The sequence below is a fragment of the Canis lupus genome, chromosome 28 (genome assembly GCF_011100685.1).
Source record: "Canis lupus familiaris isolate Mischka breed German Shepherd chromosome 28, alternate assembly UU_Cfam_GSD_1.0, whole genome shotgun sequence".
NCBI lineage: Eukaryota > Metazoa > Chordata > Mammalia > Carnivora > Canidae > Canis > Canis lupus.
The window spans coordinates 13,896,437-13,922,905 of record NC_049249.1 but is presented as its reverse complement, the minus strand read 5'-3'; the positions used below and the strand labels follow the sequence as shown (position 1 = coordinate 13,922,905).

The 26,469-nt window shown below is 52.1% G+C and overlaps 2 protein-coding genes and 1 long non-coding RNA gene across 5 annotated transcripts in view; 1 reads left to right on the top strand and 2 right to left on the bottom strand.

Annotated features, from left to right (window-relative positions):
* Positions 1-8,849: 8,849 nt before the first annotated feature.
* On the bottom strand, positions 8,850-12,640 carry LOC111092967. 2 transcript variants are annotated; one of them, XR_005380512.1, is made up of 3 exons: positions 11,713-12,640; positions 11,380-11,552; positions 8,850-9,593 (listed from the first exon to the last, which is right to left on the bottom strand). It is a non-coding gene; the product is annotated as an uncharacterized LOC111092967 (long non-coding RNA). The 2 variants fall into 2 exon arrangements; XR_005380511.1 differs by lacking the exon at positions 8,850-9,593 and adding an exon at positions 10,502-11,198.
* A 2,898-nt stretch (positions 12,641-15,538) lies between these two features.
* On the bottom strand, positions 15,539-23,218 carry SFXN3 (sideroflexin 3). 2 transcript variants are annotated; one of them, XM_038578559.1, is made up of 11 exons: positions 22,846-23,000; positions 21,477-21,640; positions 20,673-20,843; positions 20,211-20,309; positions 19,763-19,838; positions 19,529-19,614; positions 19,140-19,267; positions 18,895-18,944; positions 17,985-18,034; positions 17,268-17,315; positions 15,539-17,004 (listed from the first exon to the last, which is right to left on the bottom strand). In XM_038578559.1, exons 2-11 carry the CDS (start codon positions 21,635-21,637, stop codon positions 16,908-16,910), a joined length of 966 nt encoding a protein of 321 aa, XP_038434487.1. In that variant the 5' UTR covers positions 21,638-21,640; positions 22,846-23,000; the 3' UTR covers positions 15,539-16,907. The 2 variants fall into 2 exon arrangements, 1 of the variants encoding a protein (XP_038434487.1); XR_005380510.1 differs by lacking the exon at positions 15,539-17,004 and having other exon boundaries at positions 17,264-17,315; positions 19,129-19,267; positions 22,846-23,218.
* A 956-nt stretch (positions 23,219-24,174) lies between these two features.
* The window catches only part of PDZD7 (PDZ domain containing 7), an 18,645-nt gene continuing 16,350 nt past the window's right edge, over positions 24,175-26,469 (top strand). Inside the window, 2 exon segments of the mRNA XM_038578545.1 lie at positions 24,175-24,295; positions 24,963-25,349. Of these exon segments, the coding sequence (XP_038434473.1) occupies positions 25,127-25,349 (223 nt within the window). The 5' untranslated portion in view covers positions 24,175-24,295; positions 24,963-25,126.

Genomic DNA, 26,469 nt, shown 5'->3' with positions numbered 1-26,469 from the left:
AATTTTATCATATGTATAGATTTGTGTTAATGTGAGGTAAATAAATGGGTCTTCTGGGGGATATGAGAGACTAAAATTCATACCAAGGGAAAAAGCTTGTGGAATCTATAATAGTAGACCAAATGTCATTTAATACATAAGTTGTTTTTTAAATTACTATCAAAAGTAGTCGAAGGGGGCACCTGGCTGACTCAATCAGTGGAGCATGAAGCTCTTAATGTTGGGGTTGTGAGTTTGAGCCCCACACTGGGTGTAAAGATTATATAAAAAATAAAATCTTATAAAAAGTCATTAAAGGGAAAGGAGGCTAGTTGTCAGGAAAGATAAATACACATTTTCACAGTCTATACCTACCTGTTGGGGGCAGCTGTGGGCAAGGGTAGAGCCCCAGGGTCACCAGGTTGAAGTCAACTCTTCATTATGGCATACTTAGAAGGAGATTTGGTGATGGCAAGTGATGTTCTCTGAAGTGGCAGGTTCTTCCACCTCACCTTGCTTTTTAATTGAAGACAATTTTCTGTGAGGCCAGTGAGACAACTTTCTGCTAGCACTTCTACAGTAATTCCTCATTCCTTCTACCATGATCTTATATGTCCAGATGATTCCCAAATTTCCATCTCTGGCCGAGACTTCTCTCCCGAATGTCACACCAATATATTCAAACTGATGAATCCACTTCTAATATTTTCTTCCAAGAAGCCAGGGAAGAAGGCCCTAAACAGCTTCAGCCTGCATATATTTATGGCTCCCAGGAAAAAAGCATCAATATATTTATCACATTTTATTGACTCTGCTTGAGTGATATGCTCAATAAGAATTAATCACATGGCCAAGGCCTGGCCGTCCTGGAGCACAAGTCTCCCCCTATAGCAGATACAGTCAGTGCCCCACCCATTTATCCTTGACCACACCAAACTTTACCTGCAGAGAGTTCCTGTACAATCTCATGAGTCTCTCTGCCTAAGGGAGGCCTCTGGCCCCTAGAGTGAGTTGAGGTAGCAGGGCAGAGTTAACTCAAGAGCAAGCCATAGCCCATGAGGGCCAGGATTTGAAGGATAAATACCTCTGCTTCCTGTCCTTTCAGTGGGATAATTCTGTATCCTGTCCAGTCTTCCAGAGGGCCCCAGTTACCCTCCAGTGGTAACTCACTCACTGATGCATTCTTGATTTGCTTTTCCTCCCTCCCCTTCTCTCTCACTGGGAGAGGGTTTCCAAATAAACCCCTTTTTTCTGGGAAAACCTTGTTTTCTGGGAGGGTTTCCAAATAAACAACTTCTACTCAATCCTTGTCTCAAGATGTGCTTTCTGAGGAACCAAGACTAGGATGACCCCTGTAAAGGCACTCTGTCTGAGAGCCCCATCAAGACCATGTGACCAAGAAAAGATCTTGGACCCCAAACTACATTCATTTGTGACAGTATTCTTTCTCACATCCCACTTTCAACCTTTACTTTTAAGATACAACAGTTCAGTGGTGGCTTCTGTGAGAAGTTGGACAATAGGTTAACATCCAAGACTCCTCTGAACTGGCTATTTCTCTGAAACCAAGGAATAATCTGGAAAATTTATCCTCAGAATTCTGAGGAAGAAATGGTGAGATGTTTTCTCAAGGGCTGATGGAAGACAAAGAGCACTATTTGGCACAAACTCCTTGGCTTGTAAAGAACCACACCACATAGAGAACTCTGGGCCCCTGGGGCACCTGGGTGGCTCAGTGGTTGAGTACCTGCCTTTGGCTTAGGTCATGATTTTGGGCTCCTGGGATCAAGTCCCATATCAGGCTCCCATCAGGGAACCTGCTTCTCCCTCTGCCTATGTTTCTGCCTCTTTCTGTGTCTTTCATGAAAAAAATAAAATAAAATCTTTTTTAAAAAGAACTCCAGACCCCAGGTGAGGATCAGAATATGTTGAGTATAATTCTGGGCAGAGAACAACTGCCATCTCTGGTCAGTGTGGGCAACTCAGCATGAACAGAACAAACATGTTAAAAGGAATAGGCTGTAAAGAACAAACATGAGGCTCAGCATGAATCTCTGAGCATGTTCAGAAGTACCTAAGCCTTACGTGTCAAAATGCTTAGCCACATGAACCCCAGATGCCTTTGTGCATTTTCTACCCTTTTCCCCAAAGGTAAGGTACAGGAAGAGAGGTAGCGGATCATGAGAACTGTGCCTAGCAAACCTCCTGCTGGCTCTCTCCCCCGATTGAGGGAGACCCAAGCGGGGAATTTTTAAAGTAGAATCACACTGAAATTGGGCTCAAGCAATGTGTCCAAGGAATGCCTGGGTGGCTCAGCGATTGAGCATCTGCCTTCATCTCAGGGCGTGATCCCAGTCCTGGGATCGAATCCCACATTGGGCTCCCTGTGAGGAGCCTGCTTCTCTCTCTGCCTATGTCTCTGCCTCTCTCTCTCTGTCTCTCATGAATAAAAATCTTAGAAAGAAAGAAAGAAAAAGAAAGAAAGAAAGAAAGAAAAAGAAAGAAAGAAAGAAAGAAAGAAAGAAAGAAAGAAAGAAAGAAAGAAAGAAAGGTGTCCAAAATGGCACTTTAAACAAAATTGTGATCTTCAGGGTCCTGAAGCTTGATTTATTTTTTAAAAGCATTTTATTTATTTATTCATGAGAAACACAGGGAGAAAGAGAAGCAGAGAAGCAGGCTCCATGCAGGGAGCCCGACGTGGGACTCGATCCCAGGACTCCAGGATCACACCCTGGGCCGAAGGCAGGCGCTAAACCGCTGAGCCACCCAGGGATCCCCCTGAAGCTTGATTTAATGTCACACTACCCTCTACAACCTTTCTTAAAGAATCTGGATTCATCACAAGAGAGGACTGCTGTGACCCAGGTCTTGTGCTTCAGGAGCTGCCAAGTGCTAACTCTGGCCCCAGCCACTGGCAGCATCTGCAGTGGGTGAACGCTAAGCAGGCCCTGCAGTGTAGAAAGGGCCTCACAGAAGTTCTTACTTTCACATTGAATCTAGGCTTCCAGGCAGCTTTGCCAGCAGCTGTGACCTACCTAAACCTCAGTTTCTTCTGAGAAATGAGGGTGAATTCAGCCTTCAGACATGTTGTATTTGGCACAATGTTTTTGAGTTTTTAGATAGTTGCCAATATTTCCGTAGTGAGAACTTTTATATAAAAACTCAGAATTTGGGGGCCAGAGTCATCAGGCCAGGATGTTCAGAGAAGCCTAAGGGAGAACTCCCAGCTGCTCTTAATGCTGAGATCGGGAGGTAAGAAAAGTCAGAGCTAATATCAAGCTGCTGGTGCTGCCAAAAAATAAGATATTTTTTTTTTTTAAAGAAGAAGAGAAAACCAGGGGAATTTGGTCCACCTAGCAACCATTGAAGATAAGTCCTGGCCGCTGTTTTAGGTGGGGCTGTTCCTCTCTGGCTCACCACAGTCCTGATGATGGGACCAACTTCTATAATTTAAGATTTCTGCCTGCCCCTGTAGCCTTGCAGTTATGATCCTTGACCTAGAGGATTCTTTGGCTCTAATTCACAACAGCAACAGCTACCATTTAGCAAATAGTTCCAATGTGCCAGGCACTGTGGCCAGAAATTTACATTACATGAGCTTCTTTCACACCTACGGTGGCTTGTAAAGTAGGATTATTAACCTCATTTTTTAAATAAGAAGACCGAGGTTCAGACCTGTAGGTAAGTCCACCCACTGTCACACCAACTAGTAAGCAACAGAATTAGGACTTGAACCTGGGGCTGCCTAGGTCCAAGGCATGATTCTAACCGTCACACATCCTGACACTATCATTGTTATCTTTGTCAGCCTAACATCCGTGCAGCTGGAATCAGTCCTTGTAGCTGCAATCAGAACTGCAGCGGGTGGTTTATAAATGTAAATGTTCCTCTACAGGAGCCAAGGCTTAGAGATGCAGGTAAGCGTGTCCCCAGTGAGCAGAAAATCAGGAGGTGGGATGTGATGGGGCACATCCTTGGTTATAGCATCTGAGGCCAAAGTGCTTGGTGATTAGTATCAAGAGAAGACAAAAGAGGGGATCCCTGGGTGGCTCAGCGGTTTTGCACCTGCCTTTGGCCCAGGGTGTGTGTGTGTGTGTGTGTGTGTGTGTGTGTGTCTATCATAAATAAATAAAAATAAATCTTTAAAAAAGTATTAAAAATAAAAGAAGACAAAAGAGATGAGCTGGGGCTGCGAGGAGGGTGGGGGAAGGCAACTCAGTCTCCTGGGAGGCCGGGACCCTTGAGAGGCCTTGGGGAGAACCTCAGCATCTCTAGTGCTGAGACAGGCAAGTAGAAGGGGAGAGAGTTATGGCAGATACCTGAGCCGCTGCTGTTGGCAGTAACTCTCCTGGCTATGGGTGCTTGGGGTGGGGGCTGTGGTGAGTGGAAATCGGGTGTCTATCTGAGCTGGGGGGGAGGGCAATGTGAGCCTCTGAGCCATGGAGCTTAGGGGTCCCACCCAAGGGGTCCCTTCTTTTTGCCCCTCTCCCCTCCTTGTCTGAATGGTCCGTGATAACCAACCGGTAATTTTGCGGGAAGCAGCCCAGCTACTTACCGGAAAAAATAGGATTGAAGACTTTCTTAGGTGCAGCAGTTTACCTAAAGCCTCAGGACCGCCAACCCCTTGCAGTTTGGCAAGGCAGTGAGAAGGACAGGGAGGAAAGGACCAGTGCGGAGGCCCCGCACCTCGGCGCGGGGTTCCGCCGCGACTTGCCTGGCCGGGTGGGTAGCAGGGAGGATGAGGCGCGGGCAGGCGGCGAGGGCACTGCGCGGTTCCGCGGCCCAGTCGGGGGACCGGCAAGAGCCCAGAACCCAGCGCCCTGCCGAGGATCCCGCAGCCAAGGCCTGGAGCGCCCCCTGCGGAGACCGAGAACACCGCAGGCAGGTGACCGCGCGGTAAGAGGCCGGCGGAGGGAGCTCCAGCCCAGCCCGGGAGCCGGGTGCGCCCCCATCCCACCTGCGCGAGGGCACCCCGCCCGGGGAAGGAGGGGCGGGAGTCCGAGGCAGGTCGGATTCCCAGCCAGCTCTCTCCTCACAGGAGGCGGCCCATTATCCGGCGTCGTTAAAGAGCAATTAGATGGAAATTAAGCCGAGAACAAGTATTGATTATCTCATTAAGGCCGGGGGAGCCCGCTCTGTCGGTGAGAGTTTACTGCCGCTCACCCCATTATCTGCAAGGTGAAAGCCTGCGGTCATCAAAACCCAGTGAAGTATCGATCTTACCCCTATCCCCAAACCCAGTCCCTGGCCCTCCCGCTAGTGTGTAGGTTCTAGAGAGGTGACAGGGCGTGGGGTGGGGGGGGCAGGGTGTGATGAGGTGGAGGATCTCAGGCCCCCACTCTCTGGGTCTTAGCACTTTCTCTGAGGTTCCTTTCATTTTCTGCTTCTAAATCATTATTCCCCCCCTGCCCCCTGGGGCAGTTGGGGGTGGGGTGGGGGGGTGGCACAGAGATAGTTCTCATCTCTCTAGGGTGGTGGAGGGGGCTCTCCTAGTTTTACATCCAGGAAAGATAAACTAAAGTTGAAACAACCTCAAGTTTTTGCCCCTGTCGACACAGTGTATAGAGTGTCCCTGGGCCCCAAAACTCTTACCCTGCAGGGAGGCAGAACGGCTTAGTTCCATCTCCATCTCCAAAGGAAGAGATACTTGGGATCACCCCCAAGGCCCACCAAGGCTTAGAAACCTCAGAGTTCAGAAGGGACTGCCCCAGGGTCCCAGATGATGTGACTTTTGGATAAAAATCACAGCCTGTTAGAAAAGTTTTCATCCTGGTTTTGCTTCTAGCTAGCTGTGTAACCTCAGGCAAGTTACTTGCCCCTTCAGGCCACAGAGACCTCAAAAGGATGGGATTGGAAGAGTTCTAAAGCTCCTAGACCCTCAGACACAATAATCTGTCAAACAAAGTGTGCTGAGGTCAGGCTGGCAGTCCTCCCGGGTACAGCTGTGTGCCCAACCCCTGCCTGCCCCCCTCCCCAGGAGCTTATGCCCTCAAGGGGAAGAAGACACTGAACAGGTAATCATGGAAATAATTAATAAGTTACAATTACAATATGAACGAGAAGGAAGAGTGCAGGTGCTATGAGGCTGTTTAAGAAGGGAGCAGAGGGAGCTTGCGCAGGAAGCAGAGGTTTCAGGAAAAACACAGGGAACGCCTGTTGCCCACTAACTCATTCAACACACAATTACTGAAGGCGCTCCAGAGCCCATGCGGAGCAAAATGATGGTCCCTTCCCCCTGGAGTCTGCAGTCCAGTGAGGGCGGCAGACATCAATGATATAATCACACAAAGGTAAAAGCACACGTATGGTACATATGCTGAAAAATACGGTGGAGCAATGATGGAGAATAGGAGGAAGATTGACCTGGGGAAGAGAGGGTCAAGGAAGCCTCTCCGAGAAAGCGATGGTCTGTCCAGTCGTTAAGATCAGAAGTCTTTCAATCAAGTCTTTAGGAAAGCTGAGGGAGTTCCCAGGAGAGGGCACCTCCCTCCCCAACTCGCCTAGCCTTGGAGCCGCCTGGGGCGAAGACCCAGCAGAGAAAATATGACTCCGGTCTCTGACACTCCCGACCCCATTGTGGGGCTCACCTGAGAGTTTCAGGCGAGCCCAGGGGAAGAGGGGAAGGAGGCGGAGGTAGGGCTGGTGGAAGGAGGGCTGGCGGCGGCAGGTGGTAAGGCCGGCGCACACCAAGTTGGCCCGAGCCTTGCGTGCGGCGCTGCTGCGATATCTGGGCTCATCTCCCTGCCCCGGAGCCGGGCAACTATTAATCTTGGTTGACGGTTTCTAATGTCCTAATTGGGAAGTGGGGAGAGCGGCCCAGTCCGCCCTAAAGGTAGAAGCGGCTAATGGGCCTCTTCATCACCGCCAGGAGCGGGTCCCCGGCGGAGCGCGAGGGGCGCTGCAGCAGGTGAGACGTGGGGCTGGCGGCCGCCCTTAATGAAGCTGCCCGGCCGGGCTGCCCGAGCTCCCGGGTGTGTGTGTGTGTGTGTGTGTGTGTGTGTGTGTGTGTGTGTGGCGATTCCAGGGGTGAGAGGGCGGTTAGCTCCGCCGACTGCGGGGGCTCACCTGGGCGCCCTTTACCTGAGGAGGCCTTCCTGGGGGCGCAGTGCTGGAGTAGGCCTGGGTAAATACGGATCTTTTCAGAGATGACAGCAGTGGGACGGGAATATGGGGGGCGGAGGGGTCGCGCTGCAATAAGCGAGGGCCGAGCACAAAGTGGGCGCTCCGAAATGCTGCTGAAGCACAAGGCCTGTGTCCGACGTGTGCAGGGCAGAGATGTTAGAAGCAAGTGTGAATTCGCAGGCTTCCGCGACCTTAATGACTCCAGGGCTCCTTGTCTTTTCCTTGCCGCGCTCCTGCCCCTCTGTGACTCAATTTCCCTTCTGGAGCGGGCTTGTGAGCTCCTGGCCCTCCAACTCTCAAGCCCACCCACCCACCTCCCCAGCATACCCTCGCGGGACCTTAGCTAACCTGGTCCTAATACAGTCCCCCTCACCCACCCCACGTGGCCGAAACTGCCAGGGGGTTGGTGGCGGTGGCGCTTGGGCGCACCCAGCCGGGTCGGCGCCGCTCTTCCCCTCCCCTGGGAGCCGCTGCGTCCGGGAGCCGCGGCTTCTCTGCGGGCTTCGCTGTCTCTCGCTCGCTGTCAGCCTCTCTCCCGCCCCCTTCCCCCTCCAGGCGCCTCAGAAAAATATTGTATTCTCACCTAATCCTGTTCAATTACAGCATAATAAAACACATAATAAAAACCTAATTCATTTTTCTCCCGCGCCCCCCATCTCCCGGCATCTTCTTGCTCGGGATTAAAAATTTGTCTTCATGCTTGTGGCACCGCAGCCCCGGCGCCTCTGCATCTTTAATGTATGAGCCGGGGAGCTAGGGACCCTCCGGTTCTGCCGTCCTCGCTCCGGGAAGGCGTCCTCCAGTCACCGGAGGATGCGGGCGGGGAAGGAGGGAGAAGCGCAGACCTGAGTGGAACACCACTGGCAGCCACCCACCCCTTCCACGGGATGGCTTGGGGCTCAAAGGCCCCCAGATTTCCAGGGGCGGGGCGATAGCTTTTTGGTCCGGTCCAACAGACCCAGTGTGACCTCCAGGGGGCGCAGCGTGGGGGCAGGTCCCGGGGACCGACTACCTGATGCAGAGCAGAGCCGGGCGTTGAGGGGCCCCAGCGTCCTCAGCCGCGGTTTTCTCCTTTGCCTCTGATCTCAGCTGGCCCGGCCAAGACGGCTCTGGCTTCTAAGTTTCCACCACCCTCCCCAGTCCCTAGGGACTCTCTATCACCCTCTGATCACATTGTGAACAACCTGGATCACTGAAACAAGATTAAGACTTCCCACAAAGAATTATTAAGAATTCAATAAGAGAAAATTTCCTACAAAGGCACAGTACCTGGAGTTTACAGAGGGCAGATCTGAGACCCATTACACTCCAGTGATATTCCCTCATGCCTTCATTTCTTCCCTCATGCATTTAGGGCAAGGCTTCCCAACTTTCTAGAATCATAGAACCTTTAGTTTTCCAGTAATTTTTTCACAGCGCCCTAGGCTAAAAGAAATGTCTAATAATTCCCTGTAGGTACTTAGGTCCAAGCAATTTAGTATGCCTCTTTTGTACCTGCTTGAAAAACGAATACACATACATTGGGGTGAGGAGAATATATTTTTTAAAGGTTTTATTTGAGTGAGAGACAGAGCGAATAGGAGGGAGAGAGAATCTGAAGCAGATTCCCTGCAGAGCATAGAGCCCAACACATGGCTTAATCCCACAAGATTACAACCTGAGCTGGGACCAAGAGTGAAATGCTTAACCGACTGAGCGACCCAGGTGCTTCAAGAATATTTTTATGTAATTCTTTTTTATTACTATTATTACTTTTAAGTAGGCTCCACATGCAATGTGGGGCTGGAACTCACCACCCCACGATCAAGAGTTGCATGGCTACCCAGTGAGCCAGCCAAGCACCCCCATTTTTTTGTAGTTCTTAACCTTCATTACTTATTAATGGGATGTTGCACCTGTTCAGATCTGCATAACTTCTACTAAAAACTCAGAATCAGCTTGGATACTGCCACCCTCATTTTCTGTGCCACATTGACTTTTGTGTAGTTCTTGCTATTTTTTTTGGTACAGCAATAATAAAAAATGCACTTTTGCGAAGACATTGAAAATAATGCAGCAGAATCTAATTTTGAAACTGAACCTGAGTTAGTAGTTCGTGCAATGTCCAGCAGATGCAGAGTATTGTTGGGTTCCTCTCAAAAACTGAAAATATCCTGTAGCAGTCTTGCAAATTCACTGTGGTAGTCTGGGATATCTGAGTACACAGTTTGGAAACCACAGATTTAGGGAGTCTGCCTGTTTCCTTTACACAGCAAGCCTCTTTAGTGGTCTTGGAAAGTTTGGGGCAATTGAATGGAAGTCACCTGATTTAGCCAAAGTTCAAGAAAAGAACTTGAATCTCGTCCACGACTCAGGGGTCAGATGTAAGCAGATGAGTCTGACAGCCTGGGGGTTTAGGTGTCAGAAGGCAGCTTGCAGAAATGGGGCCTGGAAAGAAAATCACTAGCAGTGACAAGCAGGTCCAGCAGGAAGAGCCAGGCTCAGCAGAAGACCTGAGTATCATAAAAAGGAATGCTTCTAGGTATATTGTAGGGTGATATTTAATCTTACATCACTACTACCCAACATCTCCCCACCCCATTGTGCCTTGGTGCCCTGGAAAACAGGCCATGAAAATGAAACTATGTGGCCAGAGGCCCAAGCAACTTTGCTGGGGGGCCACACAGTAGGAGCTGGACAAGAATAAGGTGAAGGTATCTCCTTTCCAGCATGCCTCAAATGATGGCAGCTCAGGGCCAGTCCCCAAGAAGCTGCAGAGATAGGGGGTAGGTCAGCACCACGGGAAACTAATTGCCATGGGAAAGAGGAATTGAGATGTGCAGAGAAACAGACAAGAGAGTTGGAGACAGTGGCTCTGATTACAGGTGAGATGCTCTTTCCCTCACCCCCTTTCCTCTGGGACTCCTAAAGAGACACAGAAGAGAGGGAGCTAAGCTCCTCCTCCCACTAGCCATCATATGTAGGGACATGTCTAGGAAAAGAGCTTTATGCCTGAGGGACTTTTCACACAAGGTTCTGTTATGCCTCCCTGTGAGGGTATGCTCTCCCATCCTCCAGGGCAAAATCACTAAGGATGTGAGCCATTGCTTCCTTTGTGAAAATGTGACAGGTTTGCTGAGGAATAACATGGAGAACCACTGTGTTAGTGATCTGAGGATCAACCACATAAGTGGAGTTTAGGGCACTTTGCATTCCTTGTTCATTTATTCAGCAAACATGTATTGAGTAGTTACTGTGAGTCAGGCAATTTTATAAGTGTGGTGAGCATAAAAAAAGTGATGCTATGAGCTGTTTTTTTTTTTTAAACAACTAATTTTTCTTTTTTTTTCTTTTTAAAGATTTTTATTTATTTATTCATGAGAGACAGAGAGAGAGAGAGAGAGAGAGAGAGAGAGTGGCAAAGACACAGGCAGAGGGAGGAGCAGGCTCCATGCAGGGAGACTGACATAGGACTTCAATCCCAGGTCTCCAGGATCACACCCTGGACTGAAGGTGGCGCTAAACCGCTGGGCTACCGGGGCTTCCCTTGGGCTGTTGTTTAATGAGTATAGTTTCAGATGTGCAATGAAAAAGTTATGAAGATCTGTTTCACAACAATGTGAATATACTTAACAACTGAATTGTACACTTATAAATGGTTAAGATGGTAAATCTTGTGTCATGGTTTTTTTTATTGCATTTTTTTAAAAGGGAAGCTATGGTGCCTGCCCTTAGGGGAAGTTTCATTTAAACTGGAAAAAATCCTCTGTTTAGGACCAATAATAATACATGCTGTAGTAAATATCAATCATGGTGATTCCCAGCTCAGGGTAATTGCCCTACTTTGGCAACAGCCTCAATCATAGAAGTAGATTTGAAGTAAAGATGTCCAATGTCCTTGTAACTTGACCCTGACCTCTAGCCACCTTCTAGGAGACAACTGATCTAAGCTGATTTCTGAAACTTTTTTTTTTAAGATTTTATTTATTTATTTGAGAGATAGAAGAAATGAGCTGTGGAGAGGGGCAAAGGGAGAGGCGGGAGGGAGAGAGAGGCCAACTCCTTGCTGAGCAGGAAGCTGGATTCGGGGCTCAATCCCAGGACCTGGAGATCCTGACCTGAACCAAAGACAAGACACTTAACTGATTCAGGTGCCCCTGATTTCTGAAACTTAAATAGGCAGATCAGAAACTGAATGACACACTCTGCCTCTCTCTCTCTCTCTCTATGTCTATCATAAATAAATAAATAAATCTTTAAAAAAAAAAAAAAGAAACTGAAGCTGGTTGAAGCTGCTACCTTAATGGCAGTGTCTATAAACTCCAGTTGCTGAGGTCCCCAGAGATGTCCAGCTTCCCGCTCTTTCCAAGGCCAGGCTAGCTAGCCCCATCTCTGGTTGTGAGAGCTATTGCAGAGTCCTCCCAATACATCTCTGTTCACTGAAGCTAGTCACAATCATTCTCTGCTGCTTTCTGCAAAATAACTGGAATTAAAACCCAAACCAGAAGAGCTTCTGGGAAATAAAATTTCTGATTGAGGACTTGCTGGTGATAGAAGGGAGGTTACAGGTGGCTGATTGGTTAATTTATAGATTTATACAGCAAACCCTTGTTCCATAAGCATACACTTTACCTTGAAGGAACTGTTTGTTGCTTGTTAGCAGGAGCTGGTTACTCTCCTATCGGAGGTGTGAGGGGAGGGGAGGAAGCATTCCTCCCCTGTTTTCCTGGTCAGGTGCAAACCTTGCCGGTCTAAGATTGGAGGGTGGAAGGAGAAAGTTGGAGGGGGCTGGGACGAAAGGCTGGGGCCTGCCTTGTCCCTCTGGCAGCCTGAGTTGGGAGGAAAAAGGTGTGGATATTTAGAAAGAGGAGGGAGCTGCCCAGAACCTCCCCTGGAGGGAATGATGCAACGAGGTCAAGATTCCTCCACAATTCCTAGCAAAAGAATGCCTCGGCATCAGCATCAGGGCAGAGATCGCTGTAACAGGCAGGGACACTGATGTAGAGGGAATGGAGACAGAGGCCTTGATGACTGCTGGGCACAGGCTGTGTCCCTGCAGATGGGAAGGGACTCAGTGCACCCAACAGGCCATTTCTACCCAGCGCCGGGCACGGAGCCACTCTTAGCCGAGTTCGGTAAACGTTTCCTGAACTGTGGGATGCAAGTAAGTGCAAGAGGCTGCGCCGATAGCCTCTAAGCCGCAGAGAAATCCGTGCTGGCGACCTCGGAGGGGCCTCGCGCGATTCCTCGAAAACCGCCCGGATTTCCGGGCAGGAAGTCCAAGGGCGGGCGCTGAGGCGCTCGCGGCCTTCGGAGCGGAGGGAGGGAGGCGACTTGGCGGATTTAACGGTCCGGGACCGAGGTCACCCGGAAAGCGGATCTGAGACGTAAGTTCGTAGCTCCTCCAGGGAAGAATGGTTTCCCCGCCAGCGGCCGCAAAGCCGTTGCCTGGGAAACGGAAAGGCGGTGGAGCCGAGCCCTTGACTGACAAGGGCCGGAGCAGGGGCGGGACTCTGCGCCCGACGGGCTCCGCCCCCGGGGGCGTGGCCTCCCTGTGACGGACTGACTGACGCGCCCGAGTGCGTTAGTACGCGCCTGGCTTCGCACCGACAGCTTGGTTGAGGGGAAACGGGGCTTGGCTGTGTGACTCGTAGGGCACCGCCGGGGACCGAGGACTAGCCTAGTCTGGCTGGCATGCGCCCACAGGGCCGGAGCTGAAACTGGCCCTAACCCCGGCCCCGAGATGCTGAGATGCCGGCCTCAGGGACCCCGAAGAAGAGCTGGATCTGCACGCTTGGCCCCCTCCCTCTGGCCAGCCTAAGCCAGACAGGAGCCCCTTTTTCTCCTTAGAACATGGGCTGGGAGAGAGGGAGGGTTGTGGCCTTCAGGATGAGCAAGGTGGGGACTCTGGAGCAGATGAGGCCAGGCCAGGGGAAGAAGGCTGGGGAGGAAGACCAAGGACGCCGATATAGGCTCCCAAAGAAGGTTCCCAGAGTCTGAGGAGGAAGAGAGGAAGAGGGGAGGCCCAAGAACGGGGGAGCTTACTTTCCAGGGAAAGAAGTGCTGCCTCTGCCCAAATGCTGATTTCTGAGAAAAAGCCCAAGTATGTGGAGGCAGTCTGGAAAAGACTGTCTGGCTAGGAGTTGCCCCCTAGAGAGCCCGTGAAGCGAGCCTAAAGCTAACTTTTGCTTTGAGAAACTGGTGTGGAATGAGGAAGGAAAGGTGGCAGGAAAGCAGTCCTTCCTAACTGGCCCTTCTGGTGCCTTGGCCGGGTCTTCTGTCTGGTACGGTTTGGTGTTATCTGCTGAGCACAGCTAAGTACGTTATAAAATGTTCTTCATGGGCAGCCCTGGTGGCTAAGTGGTTTGGCTCCGCCTTCAGCCCAGGGTGTGATCCTGGAGACCTGAAGTTGCGTCCCACATCGGGCTCCGGGTGCATGGAGCCTGCTTCTCCCTCTGCCTGTGTCTCTGCCTCTGTGTGTGTGTGTGTGTGTCTCATGAATAAATAAAATCTTTAAAAAAAAATCTTCTTTAAAAAAATAAAATAAAATGTTCTTCATGATCTGGTTAAACAGAGATTCTGGTACCTCACTCCCCAAGTAGGTTTATTTTATGTGGATTTTCCAGTAAAAGTTCAAGGTCCCCTGTGGAGGGGATTACCAAAGGCAAAAGCCGTAACTCCAGAGAGAGGCTGGAAGAGTTGACTCAGTGTCCCATGGGCTTGATGGGAGGCCCTGCTCAAAGCTGGCAGAACAGGATGGAATTGAAACTGGTTTTCTAAATGTCACCCCACATACATTTCTTTAAGTAAGCTCTAAGTCCAACGTGGGCCCCAAGACCAGGAGTCACAGGCTATACTGACTGAGCCGGCTCGGTGCCCTAAGTATTGTCGCATATTTAGTCAAGAATAGGACGGGGTGGCTTGCGTGGCTCCAGTTAAGCTGCTGCCTTCAGCTCAGGTCATGATCTCCGGGTCCTAGGATCCAGCCTCACATCGAGGCCCGAGTCAGGTTCCCTGCTCAGTGAGGAGTCTGCTTCTCCCTCTGCACCCCCTCTGCATGTGTTCTTTCTCTTTCTCAGAAGAAAAAAAAAAAAAAAAAAGAATAGGAATCTTTGCTCATGTGCCTTCAGCTATAAAACTTTCAAGTTTGGAAACTCCTCAGTGGCTTTAGTAAAGGTCCGAGTATATTTGTGGGCCTCAGTTTTGCTGGCCTGTAAACAAACTGGGCCCAAGGAGGCGATGCCCTGGAATGTCAAAGGGACCAGGAGAACTATTTCAAGTTTGGCTGGTGGCTGGCAGGTCAGGAAGAAGCTTAGCATAGAGGCTTCAGAGTCACACAGCTCCACTTGAATCCTGGTTCCACTACTTCCTAGTTGTGCAGCTGTGGGCAACCTTTTTTTTTTTTTTTTTTTTGTGGGCAACTTTTTAAATATCTTACCTAAGCCTTTGTTTTTGCTAAGAATGGACATAACATGTCTGGCCCCGCAGTGGGTTGTGAAGATCCTAAGAGCTAATGGACTTAAAACACTTGGCCTTATTAAGCTTGGCGTCACACGCAGGGATCAATAAGCTAGTGTCACTCCCATTGTCCATACGAGTAAACTTCAACTTCCCAAGAGAAGTGAGCAAACCCAGGCCAAGGTACCAGGTTCACTTCACACTGTTGTGTGGCTGTTTGGACCTAAAGATTTTCTTCATCACCTAGTGTGAGATCTTTAAGCTGAAAAAGGGAAGATGAAGGGTATGTCCTACAGGGAGTAGACAATGGATTTTATTGTAGATTCATCCATGTTTTATTCTTTTGAATCTTCCAAAGAAGGTAAGAGATGCAGTTATTAAACTATTTAATGGTAGCTTTCATTCTCTGTTCATAGACATGAACTTTTGGCCTCATTTTTCCCAGGGAAAAAAATGGGGGGAGGGGTGGTTACATAAGGAGGGAGTGGAAGGTCCTGGGATGGGGGAAGGGGTGTTAACTAGCAAATGGTCTGTAACAGGCTTGTTCCTGTGTTGTACTGTTGGGGGTATGGAGGATGTGCTGGTGACCTAACCTCTCTGATAGAGCTGGACAGTCCTTAGCCCTCTATCCTTCCTCTCTCCAGAGGCTGCCCTGGGAACCAGAAACTACCAGCCCATGCCAAATGCCTGAAGGGAACACAGATGCCCAGAGCCTGGGTTGGTATGTAGGTATGTGATCAAAACTCCTGGCCAGGACTCTGTCTGCAAAGGGAAGAGAAGGCATCTACATGCCCTGTAGGTTAGTAGTACTCAGGGTGCTGCTGGAGGACTGATTTTCTAATCTCACAGCGCCCTCTGCTGGGGGCTGAGGTGCCCTACAGAAGGGGAGGGAAGAGACTAAGACCCACATTTTGTGGGAAGGGAAGAAAAAGAAGGCCTCCGGCAGGAGGCCGGCTCTTCCTGGACACTTAGGACACGGAATCAAGTGAAGATCAAGAAGTAGACAGGTTTTCAGTTTATTGAGTAGCAATGGCATCATAGTTTTAGTCACTGATGGCAGATAGTTGAAGGAGCAGGAAAGTACTCTTGGGGGATCCCACTGGGGCCTTCATCTGTCCCACCCATTGCTTCAGCCAGAGCTCATAGGAGTTGAAGTCAAGGTCCAGCCCTGTATTCTATGAGTGTACCTCTACACTCTACACTCCCATTCCCATGCCTATCTCCCATTTAGACCACCTATGGATGCCCAGGCTCTTCTTCCTCTTGGGAGGTGGGAGTGGGAGTAGAGGTAGGAGCAGGGCTAAGCCTCAAAAAAGAGAAGCTAGGGTCAGGGTTCTGCTGAATGTCTGACAAGAGTCAACAGAAGACAAAATTTCCTGTCTTAAGATTGTACACTCAGGGCCTACTTGCCCTTGAGGGTGTCCTAGTTACATCCACTCAGATACCTGTGGAGGTTAAGCACCATTCCCACAGCTGTGTCCCTCTGTAAGAGGGTGCAGTGGGAGCTCTTAAAGGGGAATGTTTGCTCTGCCTTCATGGCTTTTTGGTTTGGGGAAGGAGTTGGGACTGTACGTGTAGATTTGAGGCTATGATGTCAGAGCAGACCAAGAACTCCTAAGATTGTACCCAAAGATGCCCACACTGCAGTGGGAATGAGATGGGAAGATGGCAAGAGTGGTACAGGATACTGACACTCCTTTGTTCTGATAGAGGAGAGAAGAGGAAATGATCTACTTCAGGATGTGGAGGATGCATAAAACCCCTGCTTCTCTTATCCTGGTATATCTTCCTCTGCCACCCCAGTTCCTGGATCAGCTTTGGGACCCAGGAACCAGAAATCTGAAGGATTCAGCCCAGTTGGGCCTGCTAGTGTCCCTTAGACTCTGTGCTGTGATCCTGGGGCTCCTCCTGTGTCCAGAAGGGGAGAGGTGCCACTAGAAATGACTTGGCCAGTAGAACTGTTGAGGCAGGAAAGTCGTGTAGCCTGGCTGACTGACAGGTGGCACAATGCCGAGGAGAGAGGCCAGATATCAAAATATCCGAGGACAGTGTGTCTGTTCCTAGCTTCCAGGACGGCATGTACACAGATACACACATGCACGTGCGCATGTCTCGTATATGTATACATGTAGACATAGAAGCATAGGAGAAAAGGATTATGTGGCCCTGCTCTTAGAAACCAGAGAGGACAGAAAAAGGCTTAATTGGGGCACCTCTCTCAGCCTAATGGATTGCTGCTCTCAATGGCTGCTTCCCCACCAAAGCCCCCAACCAGTACCAGGCAGATGGGTAAGTGGCCAGGAGGGTAAGGCTCTGCTAAAGCAGCAGCCACAAGGAGGTGAGGGAGGGGGCCAGGGGCTGATCCTCCCTCAAAGCCCCTTGTTGTAGTAAACCACTTCGATGTCAGGGTTTTGCTCACGGATCTGAGCTCTCAGCTCTGGCTCCAGCCTGCTCACATGTAAGGAGCTGCAACAGAACAGCACAGGTGGGCTAAGTATCCTGTGAGCTCCACCTCATCAGGCTAAACGGTCATCACCCTCCCTCCTCCCAGGCTGAATAATCTTCGACTGCCAGAAGGCCCAGCTCACTGTCATATCCTCACCCCCAGAATAAGTTTAGTGCCTGCCAGGCCTCCCCCTGGAACACACTGAAAGACCCCAAGGTTGGCTGTTTCCAGAGATGTGGTGACCAATCCAGAGGGCCCAGCCAAGCCCAGGGGTGGAACTTACCTTCTCTGAGGGAACAGGGCACAGCACAAGGGGGTGGCAAATACCAGGCTGGGGAGAAGAGCGTTGGAAAGTTTTGTGAAGTTTTGACCTAAGGTTGTTCCCGCCCTGCACCCCACCCCATCTCCAGAGATAGCTCCAAAAGAAAGGTAGAGATTGATTAAAGCCAGGGCTGACATTAGGTTCTGGCTGAGGAAAGAGCCTCCGGAGCAGTGACCCAGAGCTCCACAGCCAGTGAGTGCCAGAATCAGCAATTAAATGTGTATGAAACTCCTGGATGGGACCAAAAGGTACATTCCCATGCTTTCCTCTCAGATGAAGACTAGAATCTTGGGCAGCCCGGGTGGCTCAGCAGTTTAGTGCTGCCTTCAGCCCAGGGCCTGATCCTGGAGACCCAGGATGGAGTCCTGCATTGGGCTCCCTGCATGGAGCCTGCTTCTCCCTCTGTCTCTCTTTCTCTCTGTGTGTGTCTCTCATGAATAAATAAATAAAATATTTAAAAAAAAGACTAGAATCTCTTCAATTAGACTCTTGACCTTCAAGGATGGAGATCACCCCCTAACACACACAGCGTGCCCTACAAGTGTCCAAGACCTCTACCAGCCAAATGTATGAATGAATGAATGATGTACATAAACATCTTGAAATCAATAACTATCTATCACATCCACCATGGAAAGGGTGCTCTCACACACCATAGCGGAGTCTCTGCACACTTACCAGAAGCCCACCAGTCCCACCTGCAGGGGTGCCCCCAGCCAAGGGCGACGCTGTGGGGAGATAGAGACAGTGGAATGGCTTTGTGTCCCCTCCTCCCCGGCCCCACCCCATTCCCCCATTGCAGCTCTACCCCACCAATCCTGCCTTGGAGCCTCTGATATGTGGCCCTTTTCTTTGTCCCAAGTCCATAACATGGATGGAATTTCCAGATCACCACCCTCCACTACAGCCAGGGCCTGCTTGCTGACAGCCTCCCTAGTGTTCCATCACCCAGTCTCCCCTCTGAGAATTGGTTCCCCACTTCCTTTGGAAGCTGCTTTCTTCAGGAAGCCTCCTCTAATCCTCCACTCGCTTCCTCCTGCGCCCAGTGGCATGCATGAACTGGTCCCCTTTCCTGTTCTTCACACACCCTTTTCCATTCACTCCAGCCACAGGAACCACCCCTCTGTTCCTCCAATGGGCACAGCTGGTGCTCAATATATACTTGTGAATAATAAATGATTCAGTGAATGAGCTTGTATCCCTGTGCTTTGCATCTCTGCTCTGTTTGTGCACGTGTGAGCCTGTGTGTCTCACTGTTGGTAGCAGGTGATGGCATAAATATGATGTCAAGTGTGACTGTGGTGTAGTCCATCCCTGTGTGTGTCAGAGGTTCTGAAGTGACACCAGTTCTCTTCAGGACAGAAACCATGTCCTTCCTTCCCTTATCTTCTTCTCCTGCTCCCTTAGTGTTCCTTCACCTCAGCCCAATTCCTTCTTGCTGAATGAATGAAGGAGGGGGCAGCACAGGGGTGGGGCAGTCAAGAGGCACAACTCAGACTCAGGCCAAGGTGGAAACAGGCTTGGGGACTGGTCACCTCTGCTTCCAGCCACCACCATTTCCAAGACGGGAAAGGTGAGAGTGACCTACCTTTAGGAAGTCTTTCTTCTCCAGAGTGTCCATGATCACGGGGGGAATGGCTGTGGGGAGAACGAAGCAGAAAAGGAGGGAGTTAGTAAGTGAAAGTTAGGATCCTAAGGAGGGGTGGATCCCCTTCACCGCTCTAACCACTCCCCCCAGAGTCACAGCCTCCAGAGTGCTCAAAGCCCCTCTAAGAGACGGGCCCCGCATTCTCTTAGAGCCTCCCATGCCCCACGTAGGCACCTCTGCCTCACCCATGGCAGGAATGGCCATGCAGATTCTTGATATCACCACCTGGAAGATTCCCTGCTTGGCTGCAGCCACCGAGTGGCCAAGTCTCTGACTTTCCTCATCAGTCACTGGGATGCCCACCTGCAGTTCCCTGAAAAGGAAGGCGGGTGGGAGTCAGATCACAGGCCCTAAATCCTACCTGTAATACCCTCACAGGCAGCTATTCCCTGGGGTCCCCTCAGATGTCATAGATTTAAAGGCTATTTCTCCTACCCCAGGACCCCAGAGTTAGACTGAGACCATGCCCAGAAACTTCTGTTTGGGGAAGGAGAAGGACTGGGCTACTCTGCATGGTGGAAGAACGTGCCTACCTGCACACCGGGCATGCATGCCAGGAGCTGGAGCCACTCACCTCTGCCTCATCAGGGGGATGTTGATGCAGTTGGCAGCTGCCACCGCTGCAAAGGGCACAAATCTGCCAACCAGGGGGGGCAGGTGCTGGGGGAAGCAAGATGTCACTTAGAAGCCCTAAGGGCCATGGGGTAGTGAGGAGCTCTCGGGGGAGAGATGTGGGGAGCCTATAGGTTGGTATAGACAAGTGATGGAGAAAAGGGAAACAAATAAAGGGTAAATGGGGGGCATTTACCTTGGTGAGGGATTTGAGTCCCAGGGCTGTGGCCACCGCACCAGTGGTGGCACTCACATAAGCTGTTCCCAGCTGCCTGTGGGTGGAAGAGTCAAGACACAATGTGGGAGGTGAACAGTCCAGCATGTGGTTCTTTCCTTCAGGACGTGCCAAACCCTCAACACATGAGGCATGGAAGGCAGAGAAATTCCTCCCCTGCTACAGTGTTGACTTGTCTGGAAGCTCTGATCCCACCCCTTCAGGAGGAGGGGCCCCACCCCCCACCCCCCCACCCCACCCCATAGCAAACATAGGAGGATGCCGTGCCCTCAGGCCAGGAAACTGGGGAAGAGGGACAGGCTGCAAGGAGGGCTTGGGGTCATTAGCTGAACAAGCATTCTGGGAACAGGAGCAAACAAGAGGGAGCAGTGGTGGGCCCCTGGAGAAGTCCCCGGGGACAAGCTCTCACCCCACAGTAATGGGAGCATCGCCACTGCGGTTGGAGTAGTTAACAACAGCGTTGAAGGACTGATTCACCCACTGCCAGAACACCACTGTCGGGGTCTTCCTGAGAGAACAAAGACATTTACTTCCACCCCCTACAGTACCCCTGGTCCTCAAACCTGATAATGAAATCCCAAAAGGTTATTCCCAAGCCTTCAGGAGGGACCCAACTGGTGACCCAAGAACTTGCTCTGGTGACCCCTACATGACCCTCCCCACTTATGCAACTACATACACTGTCTCTGGGGTGGGAGGAACCCCGGGGCTGAGTTCTGAGGAATGTAGGGGATTCGAACACAAGCTCCCACCCACCCACTATTTTCTGCCCAGCTGGCGTCATTGAGTCATCAAGCTACACTCTGGTTGGATAGAGCGCTCAGGAACCCTTCAGGGACTCATGGGAGGGGACACATGGGACGGGACCTGCCTGTAGAAGGTGAGCATGCAGCCAGTGATGGTCATGTTCATGGGCACCTGCGCTGACATACGGCCAATCAGGACCACCTTCTCCCCTGTGTCGGGATGGAAGGCAGAGTCGTACACATACTTGGCTCTCCACAGCTGGTCCTCAGTGAGCCCGGGTGTCACCACGCCAGCCCTGTAGAGAATGGCAAGGAAGAGACAGGTAATTCTCGGCAGCAGATCTGCCCCTGAAAGCCCTGACCAGTCAGCTCAGGGGAAGTCTGGGCAGAGGACCAGGAACTCTGGCCCCCAATCTCAGAATAAAGGAGCTCCTTTATTCTCCTTTATTCTGGTCTCTGGGGGAGAACCACATCATCCCAGAAGGGTAGGTGGGCTCCTATTTCTATTTTCCTTCTAGCCACACAAAGAAGGGTGGCCTTCTCTTTCTGCCTAAATCTTGGTTTCCAATGGGTTGAAATGACTAGGGGCATCACAGGGGATTTTCCTCCTGGAGACTCAACTTTGAGACCCTCTGTCCTTGCAGAGGGTGACTTAGCAGTGGGACAGGTCCCTCTAGAGGGTTTGTGAAGCATATAGCAGCCTCCTACCCACAAAGATCAATGCCACCTCAACCTAAACACCCTAAAATTCTCTGGGTTAAAGCTCTGTGCCATAGTTGTCTGTGATTCCAACACAGTGCCAGGGAATAAGGGGGTTGAGGAATGGGACAGGGTCACTCTCAAGCTTGGGGAAAGAGATGCAAAACGTAATGTATTAATGGCAGGGAATGAGACCCTGGGGTACAGGGTCAGATGGGGTAGCAGTCTACCTGTAGTTCTGCACGATGTTCCGTGAAGCTTCCAGCTGTGCTCCAGACAGCAGCAGATTTCGGGGGTCGGTAACAGTGAAGAAGTGCCGGGCTCTGCCCAGGAAAGTGCTTTGGTCCCAGCGAGGTTCCTGGATATTGATATCTAAGGGCAACTCACCCATTTTCTGCAGGGCAAAGACCAGAGTCAGAGGACTCCAAGGCAGTTCAAGAGCTCTGCTTGTGGGAAACTTTGGCGGCCTTGCCCTGGTCCCTGGGCCTATCACCAATCCCTACTAGAGCTCAAGGTGACTCCAGATAGGTAAGCAAGGGTTAGAGGGAGGAGCTGTTTTCCAGGCAATATCCTGACTCAGAGGGGAGGAGGGGTAGGAGAAAACAAATGGAAAAATAGATCTCCTTTGCACTCTGGCCTGGTACAGATTTTCATCAGTGAGGATTTACATGTGTATGGTTGATGCAAGAGAAGCCACTAATCCTGTGCAGCTTCTCTTGCGCCCTATATGCACAAAAATGTACGTTCTAAGCATTATATATATCCAAGTTCATGTGAGCTTCAGGCCCCAGCTGCCTTGAGACCTAGATGCAAACCCCCAAGGCTGTTTGGGAGGATGGCATAAGCTGTCCCACGCCCCAGCCCCTGATTGGAGGAGACCAAGGGCTCACTGGCCACTCCAGGGCTTATCTATTCCAGATCTCAAATAAGTGAAGCTGCTGCCAGCCAGGCTTGCCTGCCTCATGGGCATGCACAAGTCACCTCTCCGGGGGCATTTTCCTCAACCCACACTGAATGGCCCAAGGCCCTCCTTGTTCCCCAGCTGGACAGGGCTGCCACAGACTCCCAACTCTCCCTGAGCCACCTACGTCCAGAAAGGGAGATTCGGTAAGTGCCCTCTCCACCTAGTACAGAGAGGAAAGCCTGAAGCAGCCATCTGGCTGTGTTAGGCAAAATCCTACAATATGACTAATCCTCTCCAACCACACTTCCTCCCTCACTGGAAGGCACGCCCTCCCCTCTCTGACACACTCACACTAACATACCCACACACAAAGATACACACATGCCCTACACAGACATACAGTGGACACGCCCTGCATACACTAGCCCACAAAGACCGTTACTTGCACACTCACACATACACACACAACCCATATCCATCAACTGTAGGCACTTGAATGTGTAACCACATGAGGCCTCACCCTAACATTCCTCCCCCCAAACAACCTCCCCTCGGGCCCCAAAAACCTCCCCAGAACCGGATACTGAATCCGGATAGGACGGAGAGCACACTTCTAGGCAGGCTTCCCTCCCTCTCAGTCCTCAGTCCCCTACTCCCCTGACCGCCGAACCCCACCCCGGGCAGCCAGCACTCACGCTTTCCCGAGCTCCTGGGCGTCCGGTTTCTGCAGCTCCGAGACCCGCCTTCCTCTAGGCGCGTCGCCCCTGCTCCTGCCCTCCCACCCATCACGCGTAACGTCACGCGTGACGCTGACCGGCGGGAGGGGCGGGGGCTCCCCCCTCCCGCGCGTCCGCCAGGCGTGCCCAGGGATTGGCAGAGCCTGGGGGCGGTGGGTGCCGTTTGGGGAGACGCCCCCAGCCGGGGCTCCAGGGACCTGGCCCTCCACCGCCTCCCAGAGCCAATGGGGGCTCCGGGAATCAGTTCTGGCCAGTTCCCAGCGGGAGAGAGGAGGGGAGGAAGCGCGGGTGCGCCCCCTTTGCTTGTAGTACCCTAGGTGGCCTGGGGGGCGCAGCCTGCCTCGGCAGCAACCGGCCGAGGTGCCCGGGACGACGGCTCGCAGCGCGCGGGGCGAAGGCTGGTGGCTTGGCGGGGCCATCCTCTGATGGGGCGCCCGGAGGGACTCGGATTACCGCCCAGCTAGTTTACTAGATGGCTGCCTTGGTAGCGGCCGCCGCCTACTTGCCCCCCTGGGCTCCTACCCCAGTTCCCACAAGCTCTTGTCGCAGCACTTCGGCATTCACAGCCCTTTACGGTCTTGCTCCGGCCTGTGTGTCCTCTATGTTCTCACCTTTTCCTCCTCCAGCCCCCTCCTTACCCTAGCTCCACTGCTCCCAATCACTACATCCGCACCACGGATCTCAGCCCTAGTCCCTACCCTGGGATGTGTCTGCATCAAGCAAGTGGATCAGAAAGTTCTTCCTCCCCTAGTGTCCTGGAGCCAGCTGCTCCACCCTGTGCCCTTTCCAGAACTGGGTGGGTGGCCAGAGAGACACTTTGTGACACAGAAGGAGGATGCATGTGAAAGAAGGCAACACACACACACACACACACACACACACACTTCACAACTCACCCAGTCACCTTACAGAGCTCGCTGCTGCACATCCAGAGCCAGCCCACGCTCCTGCCCACTGAATGCTTACGCCTCTCCCTGCCCAGGTGACACTTCCCTCATTGAGGCCTCAGGGGTGACACAGAGGGGTGGCAATTCCAAGAGCCCTAGTGTCTGGCTTGGCCTGGAGAAGACGCGATTCTGGGTTCCCCTACGCTGAACCGGTAGCGGGAGGGAACGAGGCGTGACCCAAACCCTAAATTCGTGGGGCGGGATGGGGCATCCGAACTCGAACTGCAGCGGGCAGAACCCAGCGGCCTCAGCCCAGGTGACAAACGGCTGGCTGCGCGCCCAAAGGAGGGGCGGAGGCAGTGACTGGCGGCCCTCGCAGCCAATGGGAGCCCGCGGCTACGCAGGCCAGCCCTATTCCAGCGGGCTGGGCGGAGCGTGGGCGAGATGCCCCCAGTTGCTGCAAGGGCTCGCGCCAGCGGGCGAGGGAAGCCGAAGCCGACGGCTGCTGCACAAGCAAGAAGGTGAGGGGGCCAAGTTCGAGAATTGGGGGCCGAGAGGACCGACCCGAGGGTGGGATGCTGCGTTCTGAGTCCCAGAGCTGCTCTGGGGGACTTGGCTCCAGGTTTTGTGCAGCTGTTGTGGGAATCTAGGCAGCAGGTCCTCCACCAAAGCCTGGGAGAGGTTCGGGGAACCTCTTTAGACGGGAGAGGAGGGGGAATGAAGGGGACGGCAGCCTGGGACCAGCGTATCTCTGGGGTTCAGGGAATCTCTAGGACCCTTGGCTGCACCTGTCCCAGGTCCTGAAGCCCTGCCCTGGAGACCCGAGCCCCCTACCCACGTATACACAGAGAGGTGTGCAGTTAAGTTACTCTGGCCCCAATTTCTTTCACACCATTTGAAGCCCTAGGGCCCCCAAGAATCCATCTCCACTCTACCCATGACTGGGCACTGGGGTAGATGACTCAGCTGAGAGCCGGAATGAGGGATGAATGCGAGGCTCTCATTGGCCTTATATAAATGGCTCCGACAGCCGACGATGGTGCCTGGACCGGGCCAAGGGTGGGAGAGGTGAGGTGCCCAAGGCCTGGAAGGGCAGGATGCTCAAATCAGGGCAGGAGTAGAAGTTCTAGGGGGGGCAGCGAGGGCAGCATTTACACCCTTGTCCCAATCCCTGTTCTCCATCCACAGGCTTGGAACACACTCCTGAGAAGCAACAGAGGTGGGGGGCCCCCAGTCACTGAGACCCCAGTCCCACACAGAAGGCTCATGGAGCCCGGAGCGTGCGGGGTCTTTTTCTGGAGGGCTAGCAGTTTCCTTCTGGACTTGTAGGGCGCCTCCCCAGACTAGCCGCGATGGCGCAGGGTTTTGCAGTGGGCTTCGACCCACTGGGCCTTGGAGACCTCAGCTCAGGCTCTCTGAGCTCCCTCTCCTCCCGCGGCCACCTGGGCAGCGACTCGGGCTCCGCAACGCGATACCTGCTGAAGAAGCAGCAGCGGCTGCTGAATGGGCCCCCCCGCGGAATCCGAGCCTCCTCGCCCATGGGCCGCGTCATCCTCATCAACTCCCCCATCGAAGGTGGGGGCGGGGCCCAGCTGAGACCGGCGATAAGGGTGGGGGGAATGGGGCAGAGGCGCTCAGGAGGAGGCGGCAGAGCCACTATGGGGGGAGGAACTGGAGAGATGGGAACCTTAGGGCTGTAGGGGTGGAAAGCCATACACACATCCTCATCATTCCTTTCCTTGTGTTCAGGGCAATGCTTAGGGCTACAGGATTGTAGAGAGGTCAGAAGTGGGAGAGTGGAGCCTGGAGGCTGGGACAGGTGCACGTGATATGCTAGCCCCCAAGTGAGCAAGGGAAGGTATCGAATTGGCTGCTCCATCCTGTGGACTCTACCTTTCTCCAACCCCTTTGTGTATGTCCTGGGACACGGGTACAGGATGCAGAAAGATATCCTCCATCAACCAGCCAGTTGTGTGACCAGCTCTGTGTTGGGCTGTGAGGAGTCAGTACCCAGCTGGGGAGACAGAATTAAAGGTTTCAGTCTCAGGGGCACCTGGATGGCTCAGTCCCAAGAGCACGTGACTCCTGATCTCAGGACATGAGTTCAAGCCCCAAGGGTGTAGAGATTACTTAAAATAAGTAAATAATTTTTTAAAAAGGTTTCATATGCTGAAGAAAGGAAAGGAGTAGCAAATATTCCAAAGAGGAGGGAGGAGAGGAGGGCTTGAGGGTCAGGAAGGGAGCCCCAGATCTGGGCCCTGAAGCAGGGGGCTACCCCATCCTATGCAGTTGCTCAATGCTGTTACATTGCGCACCTGTCCTATATCAACCCTGGTTAGGTCCTGCAGGGAATCTGGAGAAAAATGAGAATCAATCTTCACCTTCCAGAAATTTACAGTGTAGCAGAGCTTAGAGACAGAGCAATGAGAAAGGCTGGTGCTGCAGTGAAGGTATCCCAAGGCAAGGCTTGGAAGTGGAAAGTAAGAGCACAGGGTGGGGGTGGGGGTGCAATTAGGAGACAGCCTGGCTGCAGTGACAGATGCGAGGCGACAAAGATCCAGTGAGCAAGGAAGGACCTTGAGCACCAGAGGAGGGGGTGATGGGGTGCCCCCTGGGGCTGGGCTTTCTGTGGACCAGACACCATATGTATCTCCAGCTCCCCTTCTGTTTCTCAGCCAGCAAAACTTCCCTGGCT